Source organism: Acanthaster planci, linkage group LG03 (assembly GCF_054643075.1).
Source record: "Acanthaster planci isolate LZ-2023a linkage group LG03, COTS_SCS, whole genome shotgun sequence".
NCBI lineage: Eukaryota > Metazoa > Echinodermata > Asteroidea > Valvatida > Acanthasteridae > Acanthaster > Acanthaster planci.
In genome coordinates this window covers 23121104-23148086 of record NC_141779.1, presented here as the reverse complement: position 1 = coordinate 23148086, position 26983 = coordinate 23121104, and the positions used below count along the sequence as shown (strand labels likewise).

The 26983-nt window shown below is 41.1% G+C and overlaps 1 protein-coding gene across 4 annotated transcripts in view; it reads left to right on the top strand.

The window, feature by feature from the left end:
* The window catches only part of LOC110990777 (glycerol-3-phosphate dehydrogenase, mitochondrial-like), a 52361-nt gene that overhangs the window by 14310 nt on the left and 11068 nt on the right, over nt 1-26983 (top strand). Inside the window, exons 1-8 of one of the 4 annotated variants that reach the window (XM_022255887.2) lie at nt 13516-13729; nt 17289-17424; nt 18716-18887; nt 22267-22489; nt 23372-23535; nt 24087-24248; nt 25039-25183; nt 25632-25825. In XM_022255887.2, the coding sequence (XP_022111579.2) occupies nt 17311-17424; nt 18716-18887; nt 22267-22489; nt 23372-23535; nt 24087-24248; nt 25039-25183; nt 25632-25825 (1174 nt within the window). In that variant the 5' untranslated portion in view covers nt 13516-13729; nt 17289-17310. Of the gene's footprint in view, nt 1-13515; nt 13730-13793; nt 13812-17284; nt 17425-18715; nt 18888-22266; nt 22490-23371; nt 23536-24086; nt 24249-25038; nt 25184-25631; nt 25826-26983 lie in introns of those variants that run through there. The other 3 variants (XM_022255880.2, XM_022255904.2, XM_022255890.2) reach the window with 3 other exon arrangements.

The following is a 26983-nucleotide window of genomic DNA, read 5'->3' as shown; positions in this document are numbered from 1 at the left end:
AACAACAAGACGAACAACAACAACGTGGTATATGCGTGGGCGAATTATCGGACCGGGATTTCTAAAGGAAACGCGGGTCGACGGGGACACTTTTCCTCGAAGTTGTTTGCCAAGTTTGTCCATCGATAGTATTAACACAGGTACTTGTATCTTCATGAAAAATTCAAACCGGATGCTCCGCATTATCTAGATCTGCAACAGTTCAGCTGTGGATCCCGGGAAATGTCGCGATTCGTCCGGCGTTTTAGCGTCATCTCCATATTGTGATGTCATCATGCCATGTCCCGCCTGAATAAAGTGGCGATACCACAAGACAACGCACCATTGACGTCACAGTGTTGAGCATGCGTGGGTGTATTAGAAGTTATGACCTTGGTATGACACTTTATGGCTGTTTGCTTTCAGTGACCAACGGGCAGTTCGAGTTGCGTGGTACGTCTCCACACGCTTGCGCAATTGGTGTCTCGGTTGGCAGTCTCGCCTCGAGGAGTGAATGGAACCTGTGACTGAATGAAATTATTCGTACCATTGCGTGAATGTGATACATTCACTTCTTCTTCTACACAACGCCTTGTCTTGAAAAGTTTGTGCACAACTTGCCGTTTTCCTTTCTGAGTCTAGGCTAAAGTCACAAGAAGTTGTCGGTTCGATCAGTGTTTCAATAATCGTTCTACAACATACCTGCACTCATTTGCGTCTTTGCATCAAATACTGTAGTTGGGAAATTTCTGTTTCTGTTACGAGTAGGAGACGGACGGACCAATGTTTCGGGTTAATCCCCATTTTGTTTGAGGAGCAAGCTTACCCCGGAATAGCCGCATCAATAGTGTCATCATCAACACTGCAACCGTGGGTACCTATAGGTGCGAGGTTTCGGCGTCATCCCGCACATTACATGTAATAACTTGTCACGTTTTGCAGTGCTGGTCGCGTGACATGCTTTGGGGGCAAAATGATTTACATCATGTTATCTACAATTCTTGAATCAGATGACTTTAAACACTGTTAAACTAAGAACCGTTTCCTCTCTGTCAAATTCACCGCCAGATAGGTGGCAGTGGCGCATCCAGATTTCAGCATACAGACAAAACAACTATTTTTTTTTTCTTTAAAACGATTGTCCAATTATTTTTTCACCCCAAAGGAATCCTCACCGTAAAAACTTGTGGTAGTATATTTTCTTAAGCGTTGGTATTTTCCATCTTCTGTTAGTCTTCAGAATCTACAACATACTGGAATAATTCAAAGCCCGAAGGCAAATAGAGTGGGCTTTGAGGACTTCAGATGATACGACTAACGTGAGAGGATCTCCTTATATTTAAATATCAAAGTATCGATCAAAGATCGTATCGCAAAAAGGTTTTATCACCATCGGCGCCATTCGAGTGTAAACGTTGGTGCACAGGCGCAGGCATACCAGGGTGTGCGTGCCTGTCACGGCGCCCTGCGCCAGTGGAGCCATAGCGTAATTCCCACCCAAATCTGGTTTGTAAGTGTGACGTCACTTCAGTTTAAACCACGCCCCACTGCACATGCACTGCACATAGAGTTACATGCATTGATTGCCGTTTACATGGAACCATGGAACCGGAAGTTAACGCGCAACTTCAGCGATCGTCTAATGGAGCCTGCAAATCGTGACGCGTCCGCCTTTGTGACGAAAGTCACTTACGAACCGGATGGCGCCCATGCGATAACAAACGGTTTTACGCGTATCCACGGTGAAGTCCCCGTCTTGCGCCGCTACGCGGCACTAAGGTAGAGTTCGGGCGGCCTGTTCTTGACACGGGTTTCTTGTTCTCGCGCTCGAACTGCAGGAACACGACTCAAGAACACTGTTCTCGGAACAGGATCACACACCACCTCCTCATCAGGGTTTTACAGGAACACACGAAAAACTCGTGAGATTTTGATTTTTGAACAGCAGCAAAAAGGAGAGAGATGGCTCCCAAAGCCATAGACAAAGGGAACTTTAGCAAAATTAACATTAATTATTTTCCGTAACACAGAAATGAATGTTCCTGTTTATATAAAAAAGAATTCAGCCCATCCAAACATTAACTCTCGAATAACTTAGCCAACATGGACGCCGCCATGTTGCATGTTGCTTGTCACTAACTACCAGCAATAACTGGTTGTTTGTTCCCGGCGTTCGAGCGGCCGACCCACGAATAACAAATCTAGCTGTTCGTGAACATACATGTGGTTTGGGCCTACACCGAAACTGTGTACGCTGTGTTGAATACAAGATAGATTTGTCAAGAGGGAAGAAAACAAAATTAGCAGAGGAATATGTGGTACCTCCTGAAAACTAATGCAACAAATTAATGAAAAATGTTGTCATATTGACAAAAATATATACAGTCAGTGTTCTTAATCTATCTATAAGATAAATTAAGAGCACTGACTGCATATCACTGACTGTATATATTTTGATAATAATATTAGTAATATTCTGATTAATACGGTGCTAGGCAGCCCTTTCAGACACAAATAAAAACTGTTGACTTGACGCACAACGGTTCGCGCACATTTGTTCTGTGGTTACACGGACTTTTACCCGTTATTTGACCTATTTCGTGAGTAGGGATCAAAATGTTTATGTTGCTGTCCAACAAAAGAAATTGTGTGAAGGCATACCCATGTCTGTTTGCAACAAAGAAGTATGCAATAAACTCATGTAAACACGCTTAACGCGTTAGAGAAAAAGGAATCATACCAGGCGCGCATGTTGTTCATTTCCAATTCTTCCATGTGGAGTAAGCGTGGCTACGTCTAAAGGTTTAGAGACCCCATAAACAAGAACAAACATAAGGAGTCTTGCTTTATGTGTACACGACGACAACTACATTTAGCTATACTCCCCCCCCCCTTTGCGCTAACAAAAATTTCTCAATCCCAAAGCAAAAAATATAGTAGATACCTTCATTCTTAAGCCCTTATACTGCTCAAATGAAGCCACCAAAATTCCGAAACTATTTATCCAATAGAAGGACGTTCGGTATTAAAGTTTATGAAAGGCCGTGTCCGAATTACTTGGCTGCGGCTAGAAACTACACACGAGTCTGTGGTTGTGGCCGCGGCCGTTTCCCGCAAAGTTGTGTGCAGTTTCAAGCCACAGTCAAGCCAAACACTTCAATGCACCCCCCTTTTTGTTGTCAAGGCAAAGTTGCACTACACGGTGTGTCTCAAGAATGATGCAAGAAGATACTCTCCATTTTAAACGCACAATGTCAACTATTACAACTGTATTTACAACTTCATGGTTTTAATGGGGAATAGTAAGCTTGATGATGCATTTCATTTCATCTTATTTCCTTTTGATGATCCACAGATGTGCCCCGATAAACACAAAGCAGTTAAGAGTTCGTGCCACTCTCCAGTTAGACTATTCAGACTGTTATAACCGATTGATTTCAAGGGAGATGGTGACTCCCCCGTGCATTGAAATATGCTGAGAAATAACCCTTATGACGAAAAGTGGTATACAAAGTCACTTCTGAGTGTTTGTGTATGTTTTGGAATGGCTCTGGGTCGCCAAAAGTAAGTAAAGTGACATTCCCAGCTAAGACTGTTATCTTCACAGCAATGTAAGTGATAAATATCGCCAGTTGACATCTTAAGCTTAAAATGGACGGTATTTTATTTGCACCATTTTTGGGATACACAATATGTATACGTTCCCAAGGTAAGCGTGGAATCGGTGTTTAATGTCACACATTTTGGGCGGGGACAGATAGGTGACCGTTGATAGGGGTTTTGTGTTGTTAAAGGCAGTATTGAAGGAAGGACAGGTATAGAAAATTTTATGGCTGGCCTAGCTCTGGTCGCGAGGAGCTTCAGTCAGGTCAGGTTCCGAGACCTGAACCCATGGAATACAAGCTCATCTCTATAGTATGAAGATATGGGTGAGATTGACCCATGGGAGTACCAAAGTAATATTGACCCACACAGTTTCCAAGTCACTGACTCTGTGCGCACCCGTAGCCTGCACCACCGACTCTGCACTTACCGGCGTCATGATCGAATACGAAATCATCCCCAAAGATGTGACAAGAAATCTCCGCCCATGAATATGGTACATTATTGCTGCAACTTGTGAAATTGCTGCAAAATTCTTTCACTAAAACGATAGGTTTTCTTCCTTTTTGCATCTGCTTTCAGGGTTCATAATGAGCGAGTTGCACATGACCGGTGGTGATGTGAATGGTTTGAATGGTACAGATAAATCCACATTGAAATGCCTTGTCTAATTAGCTCTTTCACACTTTAGGCGAAAGCAATGAAATCAACTTGAGTTGAAATGTTTTCGACGGTAAACCCTGGTCTTAATGTCAAGATTTGACCCTTAATATCCCTCGAGTAACTGTGGGTATGCTTACTATGACGAGTCAGGAATACGGGACCTCGATTACAACTTCTTACTGATACTGACGGTTATTCTGCGGTGAAAATATACAAGAAAAAAAAATACACAATTTGTTTAATTTGAACCAATGTGAAGCGTATTCACCTCGTTAGCGCCAACGATGTCAAGAGTTCTAGTCCACAGTCAGGACTACTCTACGGAGGAAGAAAACATGTATTGCAACGTATTATCCACGTCGTAGAACGAAGATTTATCACCTGCATCATACGTAACTAGACCTCTCAAAACCTTGTACAGTCTTATAAATTTGTGCTGAATTATCATAAAATTCTACGATTAACAACTGAAGGCCACGAATGTCTATTCGTCTTTTAACTAAATTAGTCAGCGTCTGATACCGAGACGTTGGCACAAAACGTAGATACCTGCAAGCGATGTGTTAGGAAGCAGTTTTCGAATCAACTGGCTGCGGCTATAGGAGTTAAATTCGCGTCTTTGGTAAAATAGCCGCTAGCCAGCGGCTGCCGCTTGCCCTGCACGTGTCTTTCACGTGACTGGGGCAAGCAGGGAGCAATCTGCGGCTTACACCAAATGAATTGGCAAACTCCCTCAAAACCTGGCGAATCAATATGAAAACATGGATTAAAATGTACGGATTGAAATCCTCTTCGATTTAGCGTTGACATTTTCATGTGAACCCTCGAATTGCAGGAAAACAGGAAGAAATTAGAATAAAGATATTATGGGCTTAAGTAGACTGGACACCTAAATGCTAAAAGTTCGAGTTGTGTATCTTTCAGAAGTCCCTGTTTTGAATAGTCACAAAAACCTTTGATATTTAAGCCCACTCACTGCATGGATTGGAATCTCGTGAATTTTTAAGGGTTTTCTGTGGAACAGTTTTATGTGTATAGCAAGTTCGGCGAGTCCTCATTTTCAGCAAAGTTCAAATTACGAATGCAAATTTAGCGTCTGTCAATACAGTGCAACTGAGTTTGGGGTGAGTAGGCCTACTGTACTCTACCCCCGCAGTTAGTCAATAGGATTGTAAATTGCCACCAGATCAACAACACAGTAATCGCGATCCTCTGTGCTCATAGTGGGAAACACAGTTTTCGAGTTTCATTTTTTCATCATAATTTTTATTTCTCTCAGCCGGCATTTCCCCCCATTTTCAGAACATTGGACATTCTGTTACACCTTTAACTTTAAATCTAAGCCCATCTGATGCAATCGAGACAGTCGCCTAAATCAATGGTTATTTGGTTAAATCTTAGATAAATGAACAGTTTCAGGTGAAGTTGTTTTCTGCAACTGAGAAGAAAAGGCGAAATATTCGTTCAGCTCCTGCTTGATTTGTGCAGTTAGTAAGCTTCGTTTCCTCATTAACACAACACCGGCAGGATTCCTCCAGTTTCATTACGTTTGGAGGACGTCTGGAAGACGTCTGGAGACTACGTACGGGACGGAACCAGTCTACCCTGCCGATGAGCCTCTTCGGTATTTCATGAGTACATGCTCAGTATGAGGCTAATCTGGGAACTGCTACGCGAGCGCGCAACAGTCTGTCCCAGGCGCGGTTGTAGAGCCAACATTTTAGGGGGGCTATACCCTCCGCCCGTGACGTCACTTTTAAACTGTCGCTAGTGCTCTTGCTCTTTTTTGTTTTGCACTTTTTGGAGGGAGGCTGGACAATTTTTTTTTATCGCTAAAGGGCAGGCGAAAACAAAGGAATTCCACTCTTAACCTGTGAGTTTGCGCGCATGTGTGAATATTCGTGAAAAAAGGTAGTTCTGAAGCACACGGTGCCAACGGACTTTTTTGATCTACATGTTTAGCCTGGTTTTCTTGATTAGTACAGCTCGGTATCAACAGGAAATGCGATGATGCTCTAGCGCATATTAGATATAAGTGCTTTGAAATGTGTACGTTAACTGTGGCGGGAAGAGCCTATATACACGTATTGTTCACCCCTTCGACTTACTTTGTGCACATGTGCTAAAATTCGGCAAAGTCGTGATCACTTTCTGTTATACCAAAATCGATCTGCGGAGATCATTGTGTAAAAGTTTGCTGAATTTATACCAGAGATATATAATCAAGCTTCAGATTTCATTTTGTGATATGTTTCTTGTTAATCCTAAACGACATTTCGGAGAAAATGGAATGAAAGATGTCTGTGTACGTTAGGGCCTACATTTCTGAATGTAAAAAAGGGTATTTTGAAATCGAAGTTTTGAATTGTTCTCCATTTTTTCCACACATGCTGCATATCTTAGTGATTTAAAGAGTGTTTAAAAATGATACCATGTTATTTTTAAGCTATAGCTATTAGTTAGTTTGATCAATTTCAATTTTGGCTCTCTGTCAATTGATGATCGGCAATGATTTATGTCTGCACATTTGCACATATGTGTACATGTACTCCATCAACGCATACATGCACTACTACGACTATGGACAAATGATTCTCGTGCAGAATGTTCAATTTGCAATCACTTGAAAATACTATCGATGTTTTTTTTGGTTTTAATACACACGGCACTTTATTTCGTCTGTTTGGATAAACTTGAGAAGTGGTTTTAAAATGGGAAAGACCATAAACGTATTTTCTTTCAAATCCAACTTTTTTTTACATCACTTTTTCAGAATCTTTTTTAAATTTTGTGCAAATGGGTTCATATAATATGGTGGTATAATGTTGTCTAATCAACTTTTAGTGATCAGGTTAGCTCCGTGAACTTTATTTGTTTGTATTTTTTAACAAAAATAAATTATGATCTCCATCCGCGGAAAGAAGTGCTGGAACGGTGTCTGACGTCGCCTGCCTCGAAATCCACAGCAAAGTGATCGAGTGCGCATGCGCTAGCTCTCGGCAAAATAGTGCACAAGGGCATGGGAGTGAACGTACGTGAACACACGGCAGGGGCTAACGGATTCCGAATAATGGGTAGTGTGGTGTCCATATCTCCCCAAACTTAGGCTATTTTTTATGTACAGTCCTTGAGAAAAAATGACGTCAACTTGTTTTAAACAATGTAATAGTAGGCCTATACACTCATTTATTTCAGTATCAATAACGTACGACTCATTTTTTTGGGGAGATGGAATGGAATAACAACCCTCTCAGGCTTGCGGGGGCGTCCACGCTTCCGGGAGTTCAAATGCCTCGGGAAAATAAATGAAGCCTCTAAATAAGGACGCCTTCGTCCACGCACGAACAAACTGTTTAAACAAAATGCCAACGACTGAATAATGAAAATTCCGCAAACCAGCTTGCCGTTCGGAACAGGTTACCATTATATTGTGGATCTGTCTTTTTCCGAAGGCAGTTGAAAGTTTGTGATATGTGCTCTCCTCTAAGTTACCAGATTCCTGCGTGCGAGCTTATTAAATATTTTGCGATCCCACAGGTTATTTAAAATAAGATGTGCCATAACCAGGACCGATCAGAAACCTTTTTCTCTACACCAAGCACTTGGGACTCCTGGCTTCCAACTCGGGATATTTCATTCACAAAAACCTCCGATTGGTTGGCCTATTTTGCTGCGAGGCGGATGGCTACATTCAGACCTGAGCCTGATATCCTATTACCACGTAAAACTGAAAAGAAATATTGTCCAAGTGATCGTAATCTTGAATTTCCAGTGAAACACGCAAGGCCACGATCCTCCTGAGCGTTACCAGCCGGCGCTATATCTCTCCGATTTGGCAATGTTTTCTGTCGTTAATTATATTGTAATGGGCTTGAGGATGTTTGGGACTGTCCATATAAATTCATTGGTCTGTTACATGACAGCCATGTTGGAGGTCCGCGCAATTTTCTTTTCATCTGGATATGTATCCATGATTCGGTTTGCGCATAAACAGATAAAGTCTGCTTTCATGGCTCTTTTGGGGGGCCTCCAAAAATGCCAGCCGCCACATTCGGTGCAGATGATGAGCTATATATTTTTTGCAATTTCTCACATTTTCGAGCAGCACCAAACGATGACTATGCGTAGTTCGTGGGCAAAAAATAGGGAAATATTGTTCCAGTACCCCTGACGTACACAGAAAAAAACTCTCAGCAATGATTTTCAACGCTTGGTGAGACTTTTATAAATAACCTCACGAGCCTTTAGGGACACTAAATTTCGCCTAGTGACTTAAAGCCTGCGGTCTCCAGTCTCGATGCGCTGCCCATACACCTTTTGGATGACAGCTTTTGCAAAGAATATCGTTCTGTTTCTAAACACTTAGCTACAAATGCCCACTAGTACCATGAAGTGTCTATTTTTAAAAAGTGAAGGGCATGTTTTTCTTAAGTTCGTCAATATTTACGAGATATACTTTTGTCAAGGTTAGTTTTTATGGGATAAAGTTTTAAAGTTTGATGTGGTAAAATGTAAAAACCGGAATATTTATCATAAGAAACATGAAAAACATTTCTCAAAAAAGCAAAACCTGCTTTTAGAAGCGTTGTTTCGATAATTGGAAAGAATTTCTTTCTACAGAATATTCTACAAGTTCGTTTTCCACGAGATATAATATAATTATATTATCGAGTTAGTTTTACGATATCTTTCAAGTTCCTTTTAGTATCTCACAAAACGAACTTGAAAAAAAAATAGGGCCTACCTCATAGAAATGAACTGAAAAGATCTATCTCGTAAAACTAAATCTGGACAAAATTTGGACAAAAATCTTTTTCGTAAAACGAAACTTGAAAAAAATACACTTTACTTTTAAAAATATATACTGCATGGCGCAAGTGGCTTTCGTACTAATTACTCCATAGATGAGGTATTGAAATTAACCGTTGTCATGCCAGCCTGCTACTGTTGCCAAAAGAACTTCATGCACAGTGGCTCTCGAGAGTTCGAAGATAGATATACACCATAAAGGACGTTGGATTTTTGTTCTAAATGTATCTGTCTTCAACAAACCCGCAGAGTCTTTTTTGAAAACGCTGTATCTTTCAGTTGTAAAATATTAGTATTACATTAATTCAAGGAAGTTTGGCCGGATATAAGGGATGTGTGGGAGTTAGCGCGTTTGAATTTATAGCGCGATGGGTCAATCTGCCTTCTAAGGAAATCCCACTGTCATTAACAAATGCATAATTTGTGGCAGCGACTAGCCATTATAATACCGAGAACTCATGAAAAGTACGCATATGCGCATGTGACTTGGAGACGTCGATCATCCTCCATATTCGCAGGCAAAAGGAAGCCAGTTTAACCAAAAACACTGGTTTGGTTTTCTCAGCCTGAGTGTCTTTAACCTCAGAAATTAAAAAGTCAGGGTGCATAAGTATGAAATCCCTGACTTCCTGTAAAAATTCCTGACGTTGGCCCGTTTGAAATTATTATAAGTGATGATCAAAAGATCAACCTTATTAAGCATAATAAAAAACTGATTTCCACTTTTTACTTCCTAGGTCTCCCGCCCGTCAACTTACAACTTCTGTTTTCTGTCACGGTGATGCCTTCGACGACATAATGCCCTGTTGGAAACGTCGAGAGCTCTCTCATCATCGGTTCGAAGTCTTCTCTGAGCCACCCTCGAGGGATTTTTTGAATTGTGTATCCTAGTACTTACTCCATGTGTGTAACTACAATGATTTAGTGCTACTTGTATTCATAATATATATACACACATTAACCCCCCCCTTGCGACTCCAGCTTGCACACCGAATCCTTTAATATACTCTTTTACAGTTGTCATTGATCACATCATTTCTAAAGCAAGACTGGTTTTCTTAACCTCACGGGAATGAAGATTTCTGGTGGCGCTCGGCACAAATTCTGAATGGCAAAACGATGTCAGGGTAATTTGACGATGCAACTGTCGCGCCACGTATAGTGTAATTCGACCACCAGAATTAGAAGCCATTACTGCGGTGGCGCAACGCTCGTGCACAGGTGGTACGCGCGCGTTACATGCCTCTTCGACAATAGGATGTCGTGATTTGCCAAATGCACGCGCGCGTCAAGCTGAAGAATGTGCGTGTGAGCGCGATGCCACCGCAGTTAGGGCGTCTAATCGGATTATTCTATAATCTAATTAGAATCTAAACCCGTTTGGGGCGATACTTTCTCCTTGCCCAGCAAGTGCTTGTACTTACATTTTCTGCTTGTCGACGTGCAATAGGTGCACAAGCGAAACAAGCAGCTTTCAAGATCTGTCACATTGGCAATTCACAAGTTTCACTGTTTATGAAATTTAGTTATATTTGAAAAAATCTGTTATGTAAAAACTAAATAAAGATTGCTACTGACGAACGCGGAGTTTAACGTTTGACGCGGAGCTCGCTATGGAGGCGTTCGATTAGCTTCAACGAGTTGACTCGGGTTTAACTTCGTCCCCGCCGTCTCCTTCGTTTGACACAATACACAAGGCCATTGCCAGGTCAGGTTTTCCCCACGTGAGCTAATCGAACGCACCCTGCATTACGCGCAACGAATAGTCTCGTTACATGGTCTTCGCGTGCAGTTGGTAAACTTCGCACCATCTGTCTCAGTTTCACCGTCTTTCCCGCGTCAAACGCGCATAAACTTGCGCACCTGTGCAATGAGTTCGTACCAAAGGAATGTCAATTTCATTTAAAAACGTGCCCTCTTTTGTTCCCGCTCGGAGCGGATGCGGGTAAAACTGAACGATTCCCTGTTTAATAACCTTTTTGAGTAAAAGCAACGTAAATAAGCGCGCCCAAGTCAGACGAAAAAGTATACATTAGTAGATAGATATGTAATTCACGCCCCGTGATAATTTGGAACCAAAACACTACACTTGCAAGGCCAAGGTTATATATCCCCCCACCCAAAAAAGGAACAGTCATTGAAAAAATCATCCACGCCACCTGGCTTGGGTGGCATCTCTCCCAATATTTGCAGGTACCTCCATTGTTCCAATATTATCCAGCATATTTAATACGAGTCTCTCACTGGTGTAGTTCCCCACAATTGGAAGCAGGCAAATGTCGTTCCTTTATTTAAACATGTTGACAAATCCATCATCAGCAACCACAGACCAATTTCATTAACCTCGGTTCCTTGCAAAATACTTAAAGATTTTATGTGTAACAAATTGCTTGACCACTCCTCGCAGTACAATATCATCCCCGATTCCCAACATGGATTTCAACCCAGACGTTCCCGTACTACTCAGCTAGCCTCCCTCTTTCACACTTAATCACAGGCACTTGATGTTTCCAGCCCTCCTCGAATCGATACAATCTTTTTGGACTGGTCCAAAGCTTTTGACAGATGGGATCACTCAATCCTCCTTCACAAGCTGCATCAGTATGGAATTTGTGGTAAAATTCTCTTATTGATTGCTGACTTTCTTTCCAACAGAGAACGAGTTCTCTTCTCTGGAGCGAAATCTGACTGGATACCTGTAACTTCAGGGGTACCTCAGGGCTCCGTTTTAGGTCCCATTTTATTTAACTTCTTCAAAGTTGACTTACCAAACCATGTGCAATCTTCTTTCCCTCAATATGCCGATGACACTGTTTTGTATAGAATTATTAAATGTAAAAATGACGCTTCCACTTGACAGAATGACCTGAATTCTATCCTCAACTGGTGTTCTGAGAATTCTATGCAGCTTAACCCCACCAAATGCAAGGTCATGCATATCACTCGCTCCAGAAAGCAATCACTAACTCCATACTTTTTTGCAGTTTCTGAACCACTAGAAGTCGTCTCCTCCTACAAATATCTTGGCATCACTATTTCAAATAACCTCAACTGGTCCAAACATGTAGACACCATTTGCAGAAAATGTTCCAGACTTGCTGGTTTCATAAGACGTATTGTAAAATCCAGAAATGCCAGTGTCTTACTCAACTTATGCTTCTCTCTGTAGATAAGTCTTGGAATACGACTCACCAGTTTGGCTACCCCACCAGAAAAACCACATTCAATTTCTTGAAACAATCCAACGCCGCTTCACTAAATCTTGCCTTCCTTACAATGTTGCTATTTCTCTTACCTATCAACAATGTCTTGCCAAGCTTCAACTGCCTCCTTTGTACAATCGCCTACTCTACCTCAGCATCTCATTTGTTGTCAAATGCCTCTACAAACAGGTTTCTCTTTCTTCCTAATTTCTCCCGTAGGTCAACATCAGGAAAACCAACACTTTGTTATTCAAGCACCAATACAGCCGTACTATTTCCAAATTTTCTACGTTCATCTTCCTTCCAAGGTGCTTTAACTTACTCTCTGGTGACATTCCGGGCCTTTGTCTCGAACCTTCTTTGAAACCTTTCATCAACTCTTTACAAGACTATCTCTTCAGCCTAGACCCTATTTCACTTGCCCCGTAGAACACTCTTGCCAACATACATATATCAGAATCCTCTTCTCTTCCTGTACACCAGAGGCAATTATCTAATCACATTTCAGTAAATCAACCCAAACATTCCTCACACCTTGAACAGGTGCAGGACTGAGGAGTATTAGGTTTAAGCTGCATTTTCTCGGTATTAGATGTAATTAGAATGTTATGCATTAGCAATACCTTGTAAACTGGGTTTTGATTAATATTGATACCCGTACCCCCGTATATACATGTACTGTTCATATTCATTTTACTATCTAGTAGATTGGTCGACTTTAATTTTATTTACTTCAATTATTTATTCTCCTTTTAATTGCAGACATTATGTTCAGTTTAATATTTACATGTCATGTCGAGAACTTACGTATTTTGTTTCATTGAAAAATTGTGTCCCCTGTTAAGATGCTACATTAACATTTATACCTGGAATTCTCATAATCCACTTAGTTTGGAGAACCTCTCGACAGAAACTTGTTTTTTTTTTTTGGCAATCCATCGGTAGCTAAGTGGATATTGTGTATTGTTTTTTGTTTATTGATTTTGTCCCTTTGTAATGTTTGTATTTTTATATATGTAACTTTCTTGGCTGTAATTTGTATGTATCCCGAAAAATGAAATAAATGTAGAAGTAAATGTAAATTCAAGCAAAACACAGGTATCAGCCGTTGTTAAAGAATTCCTGACAGAATTTTAGTACGCATGCGTATGTTGATGTTCGGCAACAAAATTAGACTGGTGCACTTTTTAATGTGCCATTTAAAGCACTTACCAAATGATATGCTTCAGGGTTTCTGTCTTACATTGGTATAGTTCTCTCCGCGCGAGCGAGCGCGCTGGGTATGTAGGCCTAGTAGTACATAAAAATACGTTTACATGTACGCTACGAGAAAGGAGTGGCAAATCAAACTCGTGAACTGCCCTGCTTGCTGCACTTAATGGAAATGTTATAAGTTCCTCGAATCTAAAGAAAATGCTGGACAATTTGAGTGATTAGTTTCTAGATAGTGTGGCTGCAGTCAATAAACACAGGTTAGAACGTGATAAGCCTAATGAGTAATGTCAACATATCGTACCCGCCACGACCGACATTACCGCTATGTCATTCGTGATGGTGGGTATGGTACTTTGGTAGGCCTAGTCCGAGTAATTTGGACTTTAAAAAGCGCCCTTTTTAAAATATTTGGACATAGTCGGGCGATAACATTTTCACATTTTAAGGGATGGAACTCTCCCTCTGACGATACCATGCAATTGCCTAGTATTTATCGTGTTTATTCTTCTATTTGACATATTGAGCATGTCATGCATGTTGAGTGGAAGTTGGATACCGAACACTTATCCAAACTTGAGCAACTATTTTCAGGGCTTACAAGCTTCCCTTTGGTAATGTCTTTGGGGACGTTCCACAGCACACAAGATCCAACTATGACATTATTCAGCAGGACCTAATGCAGTGTCTCACCATCTCAGAGTAGACTACTCTCGCTACTTTTTGTACTGGCTCAGTGCAATAACTTGAATAAGGTTATGCTTAATCTTAGCCCCACTAGTGTGGCACGGACTCTCACTCCCGATCCATCCTTAGAGTGAGAGTCCGTACCATGCAAGTGGGGCTAGCTTAACCCTAACACTCCTCAATCCTTCACCTGTTGGAGGACTGAGGAGTGTTAGGGTTATTCAGTATGCATAAAGGAAAGAATTGCAGATGTATTACCCTCACAGCCCTGAATACTACAAAGTACTGCTTATTGGTAAAATGTAGTATACAGTGCTGGCGCTTGTAAGAGGACATGACATTATTGTTCTCTGAAGCCATAAAATACAATAGATAAGACAATGTACCATACAGTGCCCTGGCACTATAAATACACAACTTTATTGTTCTCTGTACGAGTAACAGTGGAGGATACCCTAGCCAGAAGTAGTAATTTGTAGCGCTAGGTCTTTCAGGTTTAGACTACCGCTTAGTATTTTGTAGTACTGAGTACTGAGGCAAATTTCATGAAGAACTGTTAGGGTTAAAGTTCATGAAGAAAAGATGGCTCATGTATTATTAAACAGTAGGGATGCTCCGCGTTTGTGCACAGGTTGTTTGCGCTTGGTAAGGGACTTACATGACCAATTCTGTTGGAATATGTGCAGTCTTCACCGTAGCACCAGGCACCCAACTAACATGACCCCAACCAATCTCATCCTTACTGATGACGGGGTCATTGTGACCTGTCATGACAAATTGAGCATAAAGTCGCACTCCGCTCATTCATATTATGATGTTTCAAGTTAAAATGGAAGAGGAGGTCATGTTTTGGGGTTTTGTCATATTTTATAAGAGTGAAGTCCCGAACTTTGAGCAGGATCGGGTAGTTAAAAAGTCATTTTCTTACCAATTTTGACAATAGCCTTATTCGTGCCCGGTCAGAAATGTTTAAACAATGTCGGAAACAAAGGTACGAAGCTGTCGGAATAATGTCACGTTGTCATTCTACTTTTACCAGTGTCATATATCATTGGAAAGTTCTTTTTCTGCCGAATTTAAAAATACCAATACCTCAATTTTAGAAAATTACAACTTTCAGCTCATTTTGTAGTGACAGGTTGCAACTTCTCTCAGAATCTTTTGAACGGTTTCTGGCGAATCCATAGGAAATGTGGCATGCGGTCACTCTTAGAGGCCCCTTTGGGCTCGTTACCCTTTGAAAAGTCAGAGGCCATTTGATGCATGGAGGGTGCTCCATTTATTATACAGTGTACATTGTACGAGATCTCGCCATGATTGACCCCTCTCTCTGGATTGTTTGCTGATATACTAAGATCATGTAAAACTTAAGTGTGATGGGGCAGGGGATATGAAAGAACAAACGGTAACTACTTGTAGAAGAATTCCCTGTGCGCTAACTTTTGGACAATCCGACCATTTTATTCTTGAGGGCTTTTTTGCCAAACCAACGGATGCACATTCCCCATTCCTCACCTTTGCTTCATCCTTGTCTGCAAATCTGTATGCAATATTCATGTGCTGCAGTTTTTCCCTTGCAAAGAAATGCAGAAATGCACTAGGGACGAACCTACAAGTATCAATGCATTTAGCTTATGGAGGGAATCCCCACTTCCAAATGTGCCATCTTTCCGGTCTTACTCAAAACGTCCCTTATGATTTGAAAACAAAAAACAGAGAAAAACCAAAAAAAGATTATTCTTAACTAAAAGCTTTGTGGTACATGTAAATCCTGAGCATATTAAGTCCAGTCTCAAATTAATATGCAGAATGCATGCAATGCGGAATGCACTTTCTTCTCTGAACAGTCCTAGGGTTCTACATGTACATTATTCATAGGATTTGACAAAGTGGCAGTGACAGAGTAATTTTTGCCCCGTGCAACATGGCATTATGGCCCTTCGACACCTGTACATGTAACTGAACTGGTTGATGGTTGATGATATGTTTTGTCTGATTGAATAACAGGACATTCAAATTGTCCATTGGAAATTCTTTACAATGTGCTTTTTTCACAAACTGGGTACTTTACACGTACATGTACATGTATGTGGGTTACGTGTACTAGTATAGTGGTACATGCGTATTGGGTTCTTTCATGAGGTAATGTGATCCATCGTACATGTGCATCTACGATTGTTGTCTAGCCAAATGTGACCTGCTCTGAAAAAAAGGGTATTAAGTCACGCAATGCCAACACATGTCATGGCCTGTTCTATTTGGAGAGGGCAAATTTTCTTCAAAAATGTGATTTTGTGTTTTTTTCATTTAATAGCTTCTATAATATTTATATTTTCCGAATTTGTGATTACAAACATGGATACTGATGAATAAAGATAAAAAAAATTGTTCAATCAGTATTCAGTAGGAAATCCTATTTACATGTACATGTAGAATTGTGTTTCCAAGCACTACACTTTATGAGCTTTTTCCTGAAAAGTGTAACTTATTAAATATGAAAATGTGGACATACAAAATATGACAAATGTCTATATATCTCCCAAACGCAACATGCTGCGGGGGTCATTCATATATCAAATTCTAGCTTTTGATGTATAGAATCCAGTCACATTAAAAACTTGTAACCTGAATCTGGCGACTTATTACCCATTTTTCTAGAGCCGGTCACAAATGGTTGTGCACAGTATTTAGCCAGCCGACATGCCCTTTAAAGCTTCAAAGAAAACTACTAAATGATAATACAGAACTACTGTAGCATCCAATCCCTGTATTAAAATTTGTTGAAAATTTCTCTTTGCCTGTGGTTGTCACATAATATTTTTTACATCGAGAGCAACAATCTTCACCTGTGCATGTACATATATGTACGTGTAGGTTCTCGGGCCACATCCAAAATACTGGTACATGTACATGGCAGCGAGTCTATGTAGTGGCTGCTGCCAGCTCTCATAGAGTCATGTGTAATATCAAGCCGCAGCCAAGTGAGCAGAACACAGCCTAATGCTCTTACACATATACATCAGTGATCCACAAATACAGTGTCTTTGCGGATTGGTCAAAATGAATAGATTTGGCTTCAGAATCACCCAAGTGCTCCATCTTCCTGTTCCTTGTTTTGTGCCTGGTAGACAGGTTTGGTTAGTTGGCTGGTGTCATGGCGTCATCTGGCCGTCTGCGCAAGGTTGTCATCGGCGGGGGCCTCCTGGGAGCTGGCGCACTACTGGCCGGCTACGTTGTCAGCAGGAACTCGGCTCAGAAACTCTCCAAGGTACTTGTGCATGTACATTTAGATTGGGAATTCACTTTTGTGGTTTGGTTTGGATTAAGCCAACTTAGACAGAAGGAAAAAGTCTTTAAAACCTGGAGCCAGTAAAAGCTTGCAATTGGTCAATGCTTTTCTTGAAGGATGACTGGATGAGTATAGAAATTGGTAGTTTTGTGAATCACTAAAATAATGTAAAGGTTGTGCATTGTTTAAACTTTGGGAACCTTTCAACCTCTGAAAGGGCGAGCATTTTCGGCGAGGTGAAGACATACTTCTTAACCATTTTAATAAAAAGAACTGTACTTGTTTGTGAAGCAGCTGACGTGAAACTTTGAATTTGCCACAAGTTAGTAGTAGAGTAGTGTATTTAGGAAACACACCTTCTTGTATGCAAGGCTTCAGTGACAGAATATCAGAGGGGGGTATTGAAATGCCCTTAAAGAACCACATCATGGATTGGTGATTCATCAGTATGTGATAACACTGGAAAACTAAAAGTGATCTTATTCACAAATCGGCCATTTTGAATTGAAAGCAAGGTTTACTTTTTTAATTTTGGGAGCCTACATGTAAGCAAAAAAGTTCAGTACAGATTAATTTCATTTACAAGTGATGAACAGGTTAAATTTTGTGATTTATCATGAAGATCTACATACATGTATGTGTGTTAAGCAACTTCGAAAACAATTGAAAGTGAGGCATGGAACCCCAAATAGCCTGGTACCACCCCTTTGGCAGTGATATTACTTTGAGTTGGATAGAATTAGGGAACATGATCAAAATGGCTTCCTTGTGAATAAGGTCTGTTGAGGGGAGAAAATCAGAAATAGTCATTTGTGCCTCATTATACCTCAGAATTCACAAGTGAAGTTTATATTCAATGCAGATGGCTGTATCGTTAATTGACAGCTGTTGACTTCTCATGGGACTCGTAATAGTACCTATCATCGGCATCATTGCCTTGTTGCTGAAATCATGTGCGTAGTTGCATACGTGAACATTAGCAGCACATGCTGTACATTTACGCACACAGAATATTTTGATGTGATTTGACTGTTGACTTCTTATTGACTTGTATCTAATAATTGTCAGTGCTGCTCTCTTAAGTCATGTAAGTACTAAAATCATGTGCCAACTTACGTGACCTACGTGTACATGACCTACATGTACGTGACCTACATGTGCATGACCTACATGTACGTGACCTACATGTGCAAAAAATACTGGTACCGGTAATGTGTTTTGAAACAAACTTTGAAATCGCACATTTCTTTTTAAAAACCCCTTCCGACAGAATCGGCAGGCCCATGTCGTGGCTGCTGAGCTGCGCAATGCTCACCTCAGCATGCCCCTGCCGACTCGAGAGCAGCAAATGCAGTCACTGCAGAACACTCACGAGTTTGATGTGCTAGTCATTGGGGGCGGAGCTACTGGATGTGGAGTGGCGCTGGATGCCGTCAGTCGCGGTGGGTATAGGCATCCAATTCCTAATTCTTGGAGAGATATGAAATACTACTGAAGTACATGTACATGTAAAGCTTATGAAACAGTCAACCAGGTTCTCTTTCAACTATTTAGTCGGCCCAAAATTCATAAAATGACAGTTTGCCAGCAAGAATAATTTCAAAAGGAGTTTAGTGTCACCATCTTCAAACCAAGTAAGCTTTTCAACAATATTTCAATTTTTTGGATAACTGCAAATGTGGTATGCCCCCTTAACAGTGACTTTATACGGACAGTCCAAGTCTATCTTTAACACCAGCTCTTGCAGTATGCGGATATATTTTAGAACTCAGGGGCCTGTATGCTGAAACTGGGACTGTTTCCAAGTGAACCTGCCTGACAAAGAATACACTTGTTTGCGTATTACCGGCACAAAGGGTTCAATTTTGGAGTTTCTGAGGAAGCTTTCAAGCAAACAATGCCAGGCAGCACATTGTAAATGCCAGGACAGAGGTCACAGATCTGCCAAGCAAACTTGCTTGGTCTCTGCAAAAACAGCAGGGAACCAGTCACTAGTAGGATTGCCACAAGGCATTTTAGCCGGTAAACAATTTCTGCTAAGAAAGTTTTTGTTAGTGCTCAGTAAAATTGCATTCTCACTATTCAGCTTTCCACATAGATCTCAGTACTGTAGAACCTTGTCACCAATGAACTTTAGTCAGAGTACAGGCTCATTAAAGCTGCCTGCTTTCTGATTTTTACTTGCCGTTCCTTCTGATTGAGCACAAACCTCGGTGATTAGTTCCAAACTGAGAACAGAAATTTGGACCCCACTCCTTTGAGTTTAATCAGTAAGCATCAATAGACCTCTGTACTGATGACGCAATACTTTCTTTATGCGTGGGCTTTTGCTGTAGTGCTTAGTGGACTGTTGGCCCAGCTTCTTAGAAAAGTGCACATGTAAACAAAATGTGACGTCATCAGTGCAGAGGCTTATTCATGGCTGTGCCAAATGAACAAAGGTCGACTGTCAACACGAGTTTAAAGATGATATAAAGATAGCTTTTCAAAACAGAAAATGTATTCACCAATGAAGTGTATTCGTGAAGTTTATGAGTTCCTTCAATTTCTTCAGGGAAATTTAGATTCGGTCCCAAATAGGCCCCTAGCAGAACCAGAGCCATAGATGTACATGAATGTGAAATTATGCAACAGTTGATGTCAGAATGCAGTGACAATGTTCAGGCACTCGTCATGTTGTTTCTGCTTCTGTGAGCGGATTTGATCTGTCAATAGAGTAAAATGTGTCTGTACACGTAGATGTGCCCGCAGATTTCCTGTCAGGATTTTCATAGGTATTCAAGGAATATCACGTCAGCAGTCACCCAAATACATGTGCTCTGTGTTTTCCAAAACATTAAATGTAAAATTGAATTATAGTTTAAATCGAGTTGAAAATGGGCTTAGTTTAACCACTTGCAACCCCACCATGAATAGATGAGGGCATAAAGGTGATGAATAAGAGTTAGTTAATTATTTGATGTGCGCATGTACCGTAATTTTCGGAATATAAGCTACGGCTTATACATGTACATTTATTCTCATGCTGAAAGTTGTCTCTGCGGCTTATATGCTTGTATGAAAAACTTTGAAGGATAAAATCAGTCACAGAAACCCTGCCCAGTCCACACGTACCATGCACAGCACTAGTGGGGCAGTCGTGTTTTCATTGGTCATGTTGGTTGTCGTTTACGTAACTCGAACCTCGAAGAATAAATGAAAAATCAATCACAACAAACTTTACTTGCTCTGCTGTAATGGCAACATTTAGTGATAGTTTCCTGCTTTTTATTCTTTCTCATGGTGTATTTTTTACAAACAAATAATAGTTTTACTGAGATTTTTTGTTGTTGTTACCTAATGGTTTCTTTCTACCACTAAATAAAAATCAACCTAGTACATGTACATGTACCTTTGTGTAGCAAATCTTGTCTTTTTGCCGATCTTGTGTTCGGCGTGACGCACCACGGAATTAGAGGCTTGTTTTCACTTGGGTTTTCTGATGATGTCACTTTCTGTGGTCACATGGTTATCGGAAAGAGTCAACGATTGGACTCTCCATGAATGGGTCTGCGGTAGCAGTAAGCCCAAAAGCAGGATTTGTCGCGGTCGGTGCAGGATGGTGTATGCAGTGTGTGTGCTATCCAGCATGCAACACAGGCGGTCATGCTTGGTTGTGAAGACTTGAATTAAGGTCTCGCGGCGGTCCTTTACCTGAAACAATTTGGCTTTTTTTTATCTGCGTCACAAAAGCTTCGAGATAACCATATGTAGTGTTGTGAACATTTGGAGGTATTGAGGTATTTTTGTAATAAATTGTATTCTTTTAGCGAGAAAAATTCAGCCTACCGGATAAACGGTCTTTCGACTGAACTGAATTCGAGTTACCAAGATTTTATTGTACATCCACATAACTTTTGCTGGGGGCTTGGAAAAAAGGCAAGAGCTGCCGCACGGCCCACGCAGGACAACCATCCACCCTGCAAAATGTATTAATTTGGGAGGACTTTTGATTCATTTTGAATGGTGGCACTCGGTCGCACTCTGCTTTGGTGTATTAGGATCGCACATGTAGTGGAACCTTTTACATACCGTACATGCTGTACTGATGCTTCAGGAAACAGCACAATGAACCTTCATGGTTGGATCGTCACTGCTGCAGTGCAGCTTATTTGCCGACTTTAAATCTGAACTTGCCAATTTTCGCATGCTTCAGCTCATACACCGCATGGCTTATATTCCAAAAATTATGGTATTTGTGTGCTTACAAGTACATAAACATAATTATGCAGATTTCATGGGAGAGAGTTCACCATACACCACATGTTATAATCACCCAGGAGTATTCTTTATTTGAGGTCCGTGTGATTATAGGTGCAACTTTATACCACACTGTAATGAATGAAACCTATTTGACAACCTTTGGGGTTAAGTGTAATGAGTAATGCACTTTTTTCAAACATGGAGATTGGTCCATTGTTCAGTTCATATGTTTTCTGTTCAAATTACAAATCTAACATTTTGTTCATTGAAAGCACTTTTGAGAGAGTGCTACACGTCGGTTATACTTGCTAACAATAAATCACAAAAGAAAGGGAAGTTTATGACAGCAAATGTCAAAACTTTCAAGTTTCTTTTATGCGCAAATCAATGCAACATTGAAGACCTCTCCCTCAAAAGGCGCCACAGTTTTGTTCGTGAATATGGGAATTGGCATCAGCAGAAAACCTCCAAAGTGTGCCAAAATATGTGGCTTTTAAAATACAATGTAGTAAAACAAAGTTGAAAGTAAGGTTAGTTGAAACACAAAAGTGCATTTTCAAGGGCATTTTTTCCCCCCAGGGCTGAAGACGGCACTGGTAGAGATGTACGATTTCTCGGCGGGCACCAGCAGCCGCAGCACCAAGCTGATCCACGGCGGCGTGCGCTACCTGGAGAAAGCGATCAAGGGCCTGGACTTAGAGCAGTACCGGCTGGTCAAGGAGGCCCTGCATGAAAGGGCCAACCTGCTAGAGATTGCCCCTCATCTCTCCTCGCCACTTCCCATAATGCTGCCGGTGTACAAGTGAGTATTTGCCCCATCTCCAATGGATTTATTTGACAATTTTGATTGAAAATGGAGGTTTCAGGCCTGTTTAGGTTGATTTCTTTAGGTTGATTTCTTCCCAAAACGTGCTGCCTATTCCCTCTGCTCACATCCAAAGAACGTGTATACATATTCATATCTGCCTTGATAAATCTTTGCATCTCTGACGAGTTCAGAAATTTCTTGTGCCCATATTATAGAATGTTCTTTTAACTGTACCATGGATAGAACTTCTGGTTTTTTGCATTTGCCATTGTAGTCATGCTGTGCATTGGGACAGATCATTCGGTGACACTCGATTGACTATCCGTTAATGGAACCTGTCGTTGAAATCAAAGGGAATTATTCAGGCAGTGTCTGATATATCAGTTATTTTGTCATCTTTTTGAAGGCAGTTCTTGGTTGTAGAGCCTGCTTTTTCTACATCAGAGTTGCTGTGTTACCGTCGCAGTAGCTGGTATGGTAAAACTATGGCTTACCGTCAGCACAGAAACAAAAGAAAAGTTTACTGGGTCTTAAGACAAATCTCACACAGCTATCAAAATTCCAAACAATTAACATTACCACATGTAGATACAAAACTAACGTGAACATCTTTAAAGATAATGGGCCAAATTTATGTTTCAAGGAAAAATCTCACACCGACCAAGTTGGACGTTTCTGCAAACTTTGGTCAGCCATATAAATAGTAGCCCCATGTGAGACAAGTCCATGGAACTGATTGAAAAAAGTAAAACTGGGCATCCCTTTTCCATTGGTTGGTTCTTCATGATCTTGTATGGGTGTAATTATTACCCACTTCCACATATACACGTGGTTTTAGCCAGAGCGCTTCTCATAAATGTATTGTCTTTGCGGAAGGTGGTGGCAGCTGCCCTATTTCTGGGCAGGCATCAAGATGTACGACCTGGTGGCTGGTAGGCAGTGCCTGAAGCCCAGCTACCTTCTCTCCAAGACAAGAGCCTTGGAGCTATTTCCCATGCTCAAGAAGGAGAAGTTGGTCGGCGGGATCGTGTATTACGATGGTAATGGATGGATTATTGCTTTCTTTGTAAACACTAACCGTTAATCACGAGACATGAGGGCAAAAACTTCTGAAGGCTCTTTGCCAAAAAAAGAAAAAAACAGAATTAGAGAATGCACCTGTGACTGTACTGAAGAAAATGTGGAGCCCCTGGCCTTTGCAGGGTTAATGTGAATAGAAATGACCTAAGCTCTGGAACGTCAGATCACTGCAGACCACATCATTTAAAAGCTTTTAAAACCAAGCTTAATCTTTTTTCCTGTTTAAATTGTGTCTTTTTTTCCGTACGTGGTGTTGCTTAGCACCTGGATCAACATGGACACTGTGGATGGAATAGCAATTACAAAATCTTGTTATTGTTATTACAGAATAAACTTCAAAGTTTGTGACATTTAACAGAAGCATACATGTATGTACCATCTACAGTAGTATGGTGGATCCATTAATAATGGTCGCATTTGATATGGTTCGGATTAGGCTGGGTAATAACACATTTATTGTTACGCTCACCTGTCAAAATGAACACCTTCTCTTTGAAATAAATGCTCATAGGTCAGCATAATGATGCCAGAATGAATATCGCCATCGCACTGACAGCAGCGAGGATGGGGGCGACAGTCGCCAACCACACGGAGGTGCTTAGCCTGATCAAAGGCAAGGATGCAAGTGGCCAGGAGGTCATCAAAGGAGCGCTAGTCAGGGACAAGATGACAGGTGGGTTTTGAGTCATGCTGTTGATGAATTAGACGACCCAGACTTGGTGTTCTTTTGAGTTTGGGCTGTTAAGTATATGTTGCCAAACTCGATGACTTACCAGTACATACGTTTGTAGTCGCGGTGAAAGTACCTCTAGAAATAACAGAAAGTTTCTTGAGCATTTAAATTGTAATATGTTTAGAGTGCTATGGCCTTGTGGTTTAGAAGCATTGGATTCATAGTCCTCTTTAAGTTCAAATCTAGCCTGGGATCATGGTGCGAGGATCACCGTATCCCTGCGCAAGGCGCTTTGTCACTTGTTGCTTCTCCCCACGCAGGAGTAATTGGCTACCCTGTGAGGGCAGAGATGGTTATTGTGGTTGATTTAGGTGCTGTGTGCTGAATTGGCAGCATCAAGCTGCGTACTCCTTAGGGAGCTGAGATTGTATTTGAAATGTTTCATGAGCCCAGTGAGCAGGGGTAGTAATAACGGAAGGCGCTTTGATCTCAGTTAAAAAGTGCTATAAAAAAATCTGTTATCGTTATATAGTACATGTAAGATTTATTCTCAAAAATATATGAGTGTTTTTCCCCACTTTTAATGGAAATGTCTTTTTCTCTTCCTCATCCTTTTTTTTTTGTTCTGTTGAACCAAACTCCCAAGTGCTACATTGTTTGGCTCTAGACTTCCAGTTGTACCGATGCTTATTTGATCGGTCACTGTGTATGATAAATCATACTGACACGGATTCAGTCCAGTTGTGGAATTGGTAAAACCTGTGGGCTTCCCACAATGCCTTTACTGCAGGCAAGGAGTACAGCGTCCTCGCCAAGTCAGTCATCAATGCGACGGGGCCGTTCACGGATTCCGTCAGGAAGATGGCCGAGCCCGAGGCCACCACAATCTGTGCACCCAGCTCAGGTATACACATCGTGCTGCCTGGTTACTACAGGTAGGTATACAAGTGAAGTTTCTCCTGATAAACCGACATGCCTCTGTGAGCCAGTGTTTCTTTACATTTTACGATTAAATATATTTCTATTACCTACAAGTTATTAAACCTTCCCCAAAATAAAAAGGAGCCCCATACACCCCACAACAGAGATCCAATATAACGAAGTTTCATGAAATTTTAATCATCACTTGATACGATATGCCACTGTTATTGATTCAGAAACTGTACATTAACCTTTTCTCCTCTCTCCAACATTTCTATGATTTTTTAAGACCCAGCTTTAACGTGTGATGCTTATGAATACTCTTGTAATTGTTGCTGGTGACTTTTTGAATTACGGAGTGCACTTGGTGATGAGGAGTGGCTACATGCATGCACCGAAATCGCATTCAGAGAGGTACGCCTGCTCAATAACCTTTGAGGGATTTGACTCTTTGTCTCTCAGTCCAGAAGCCATGGGTCTGCTGGACCCTGCCACCAGCGATGGCCGGGTCATCTTCTTCCTGCCGTGGCAGAACTTCACCATCGCCGGCACGACGGACAACCCTTGCAAGGTGACGCACAACCCCGGACCCACCGAGGACGAAATCCAGTTCATTTTAAACGAGGTCAAGGATTATCTCAGTCCGGAAGTAGCAGGTGCGTACAGATGCATTTCAGATCAGGGGCTGAATGTGTTGACCCGGAGGTCAGTGGAATGATCCATTTAGTCCTGTGGGTGACAACACTTTTTTTGACCATTGGGTTGCGTATGGCTATGATGATCAATATAGCGAATAGACTTCAGTGCATTGGTCTCTTGTGTAATAAGTATATCTGCAATGATTCCTGAAGGGTTAATAATCTCTTTTGCGTGGTTTTCCTTGTGGAGGTGCAGTGTTTAAGTTTCATATTTGTATGGCCTTGGTTGTATCATTTTTCCTTAATTTTAGACCTGGTCCATATCAGATATTTTGCCCTTTGGGGTTCTTTTTTTTTTACTTTGGGAATGCCGTAGTAAAGAGCTTTTTACAACAATGCCTGTTGCAAACAAAGCCTTAATGTGTTGCTTGGCTCTGTTCTGTCTTTGTAAATGCATACTGCAATTTTGATTTTTGTTATTTCCTGTGCCTTTGAAATATGAGTTTGCATTTGTATTGAGTCAGGTTTTTGTTGAAGTTTATATGCCCACTTTAAAACTGGTTTAAAGCACTGTTACGATAGTGTGCCGGCCTGCCCCATAGAGGGCTGTGTGTGGTTTACAAGATAGGGTTACGTTGTTATTAGTGACTTTCCACGGGTATGTCATACAACATGCATTAACTTGTGGGAAGGAGAATCTTACCTTAAAGCTGCATATCCCAAGATAATGTACATTTCCCCAATGCCATAATGGTAATCATGGTAATCCCTCTCAAGCAATGCAGCAGGGCACTGAGACATTAACATTCAATGGACCCTTACAATCACAGTCAAGCCTGGTTTCACTATGGTTATTTGTAAAGCAGACGGTCCGTAAGACGTCAAGACGCAGACAGTTGTAGAAGAGACGCTGTGCGAAGTCATTCCACCAAAACTAAACAAAAAGGCATGTGAAAAAATACAAAAAATGCCTTTTTTAGGTGGCAATGTTGCCTCTTGAAGCCAAACTGATGCTCCAGTTTGATGTAGTTTGTTAATGGTCTGCTATTTTGTCTACAATTGGGGCTGCATATGCTAGCAATAAGGAGAAATTGGACAAAATCAGTGGTACCAAGCATGAGAAAATCGTTGTACGCCCGTCATGCCAAAGTGTGTGTTTGTGTAGGACTACTCAGC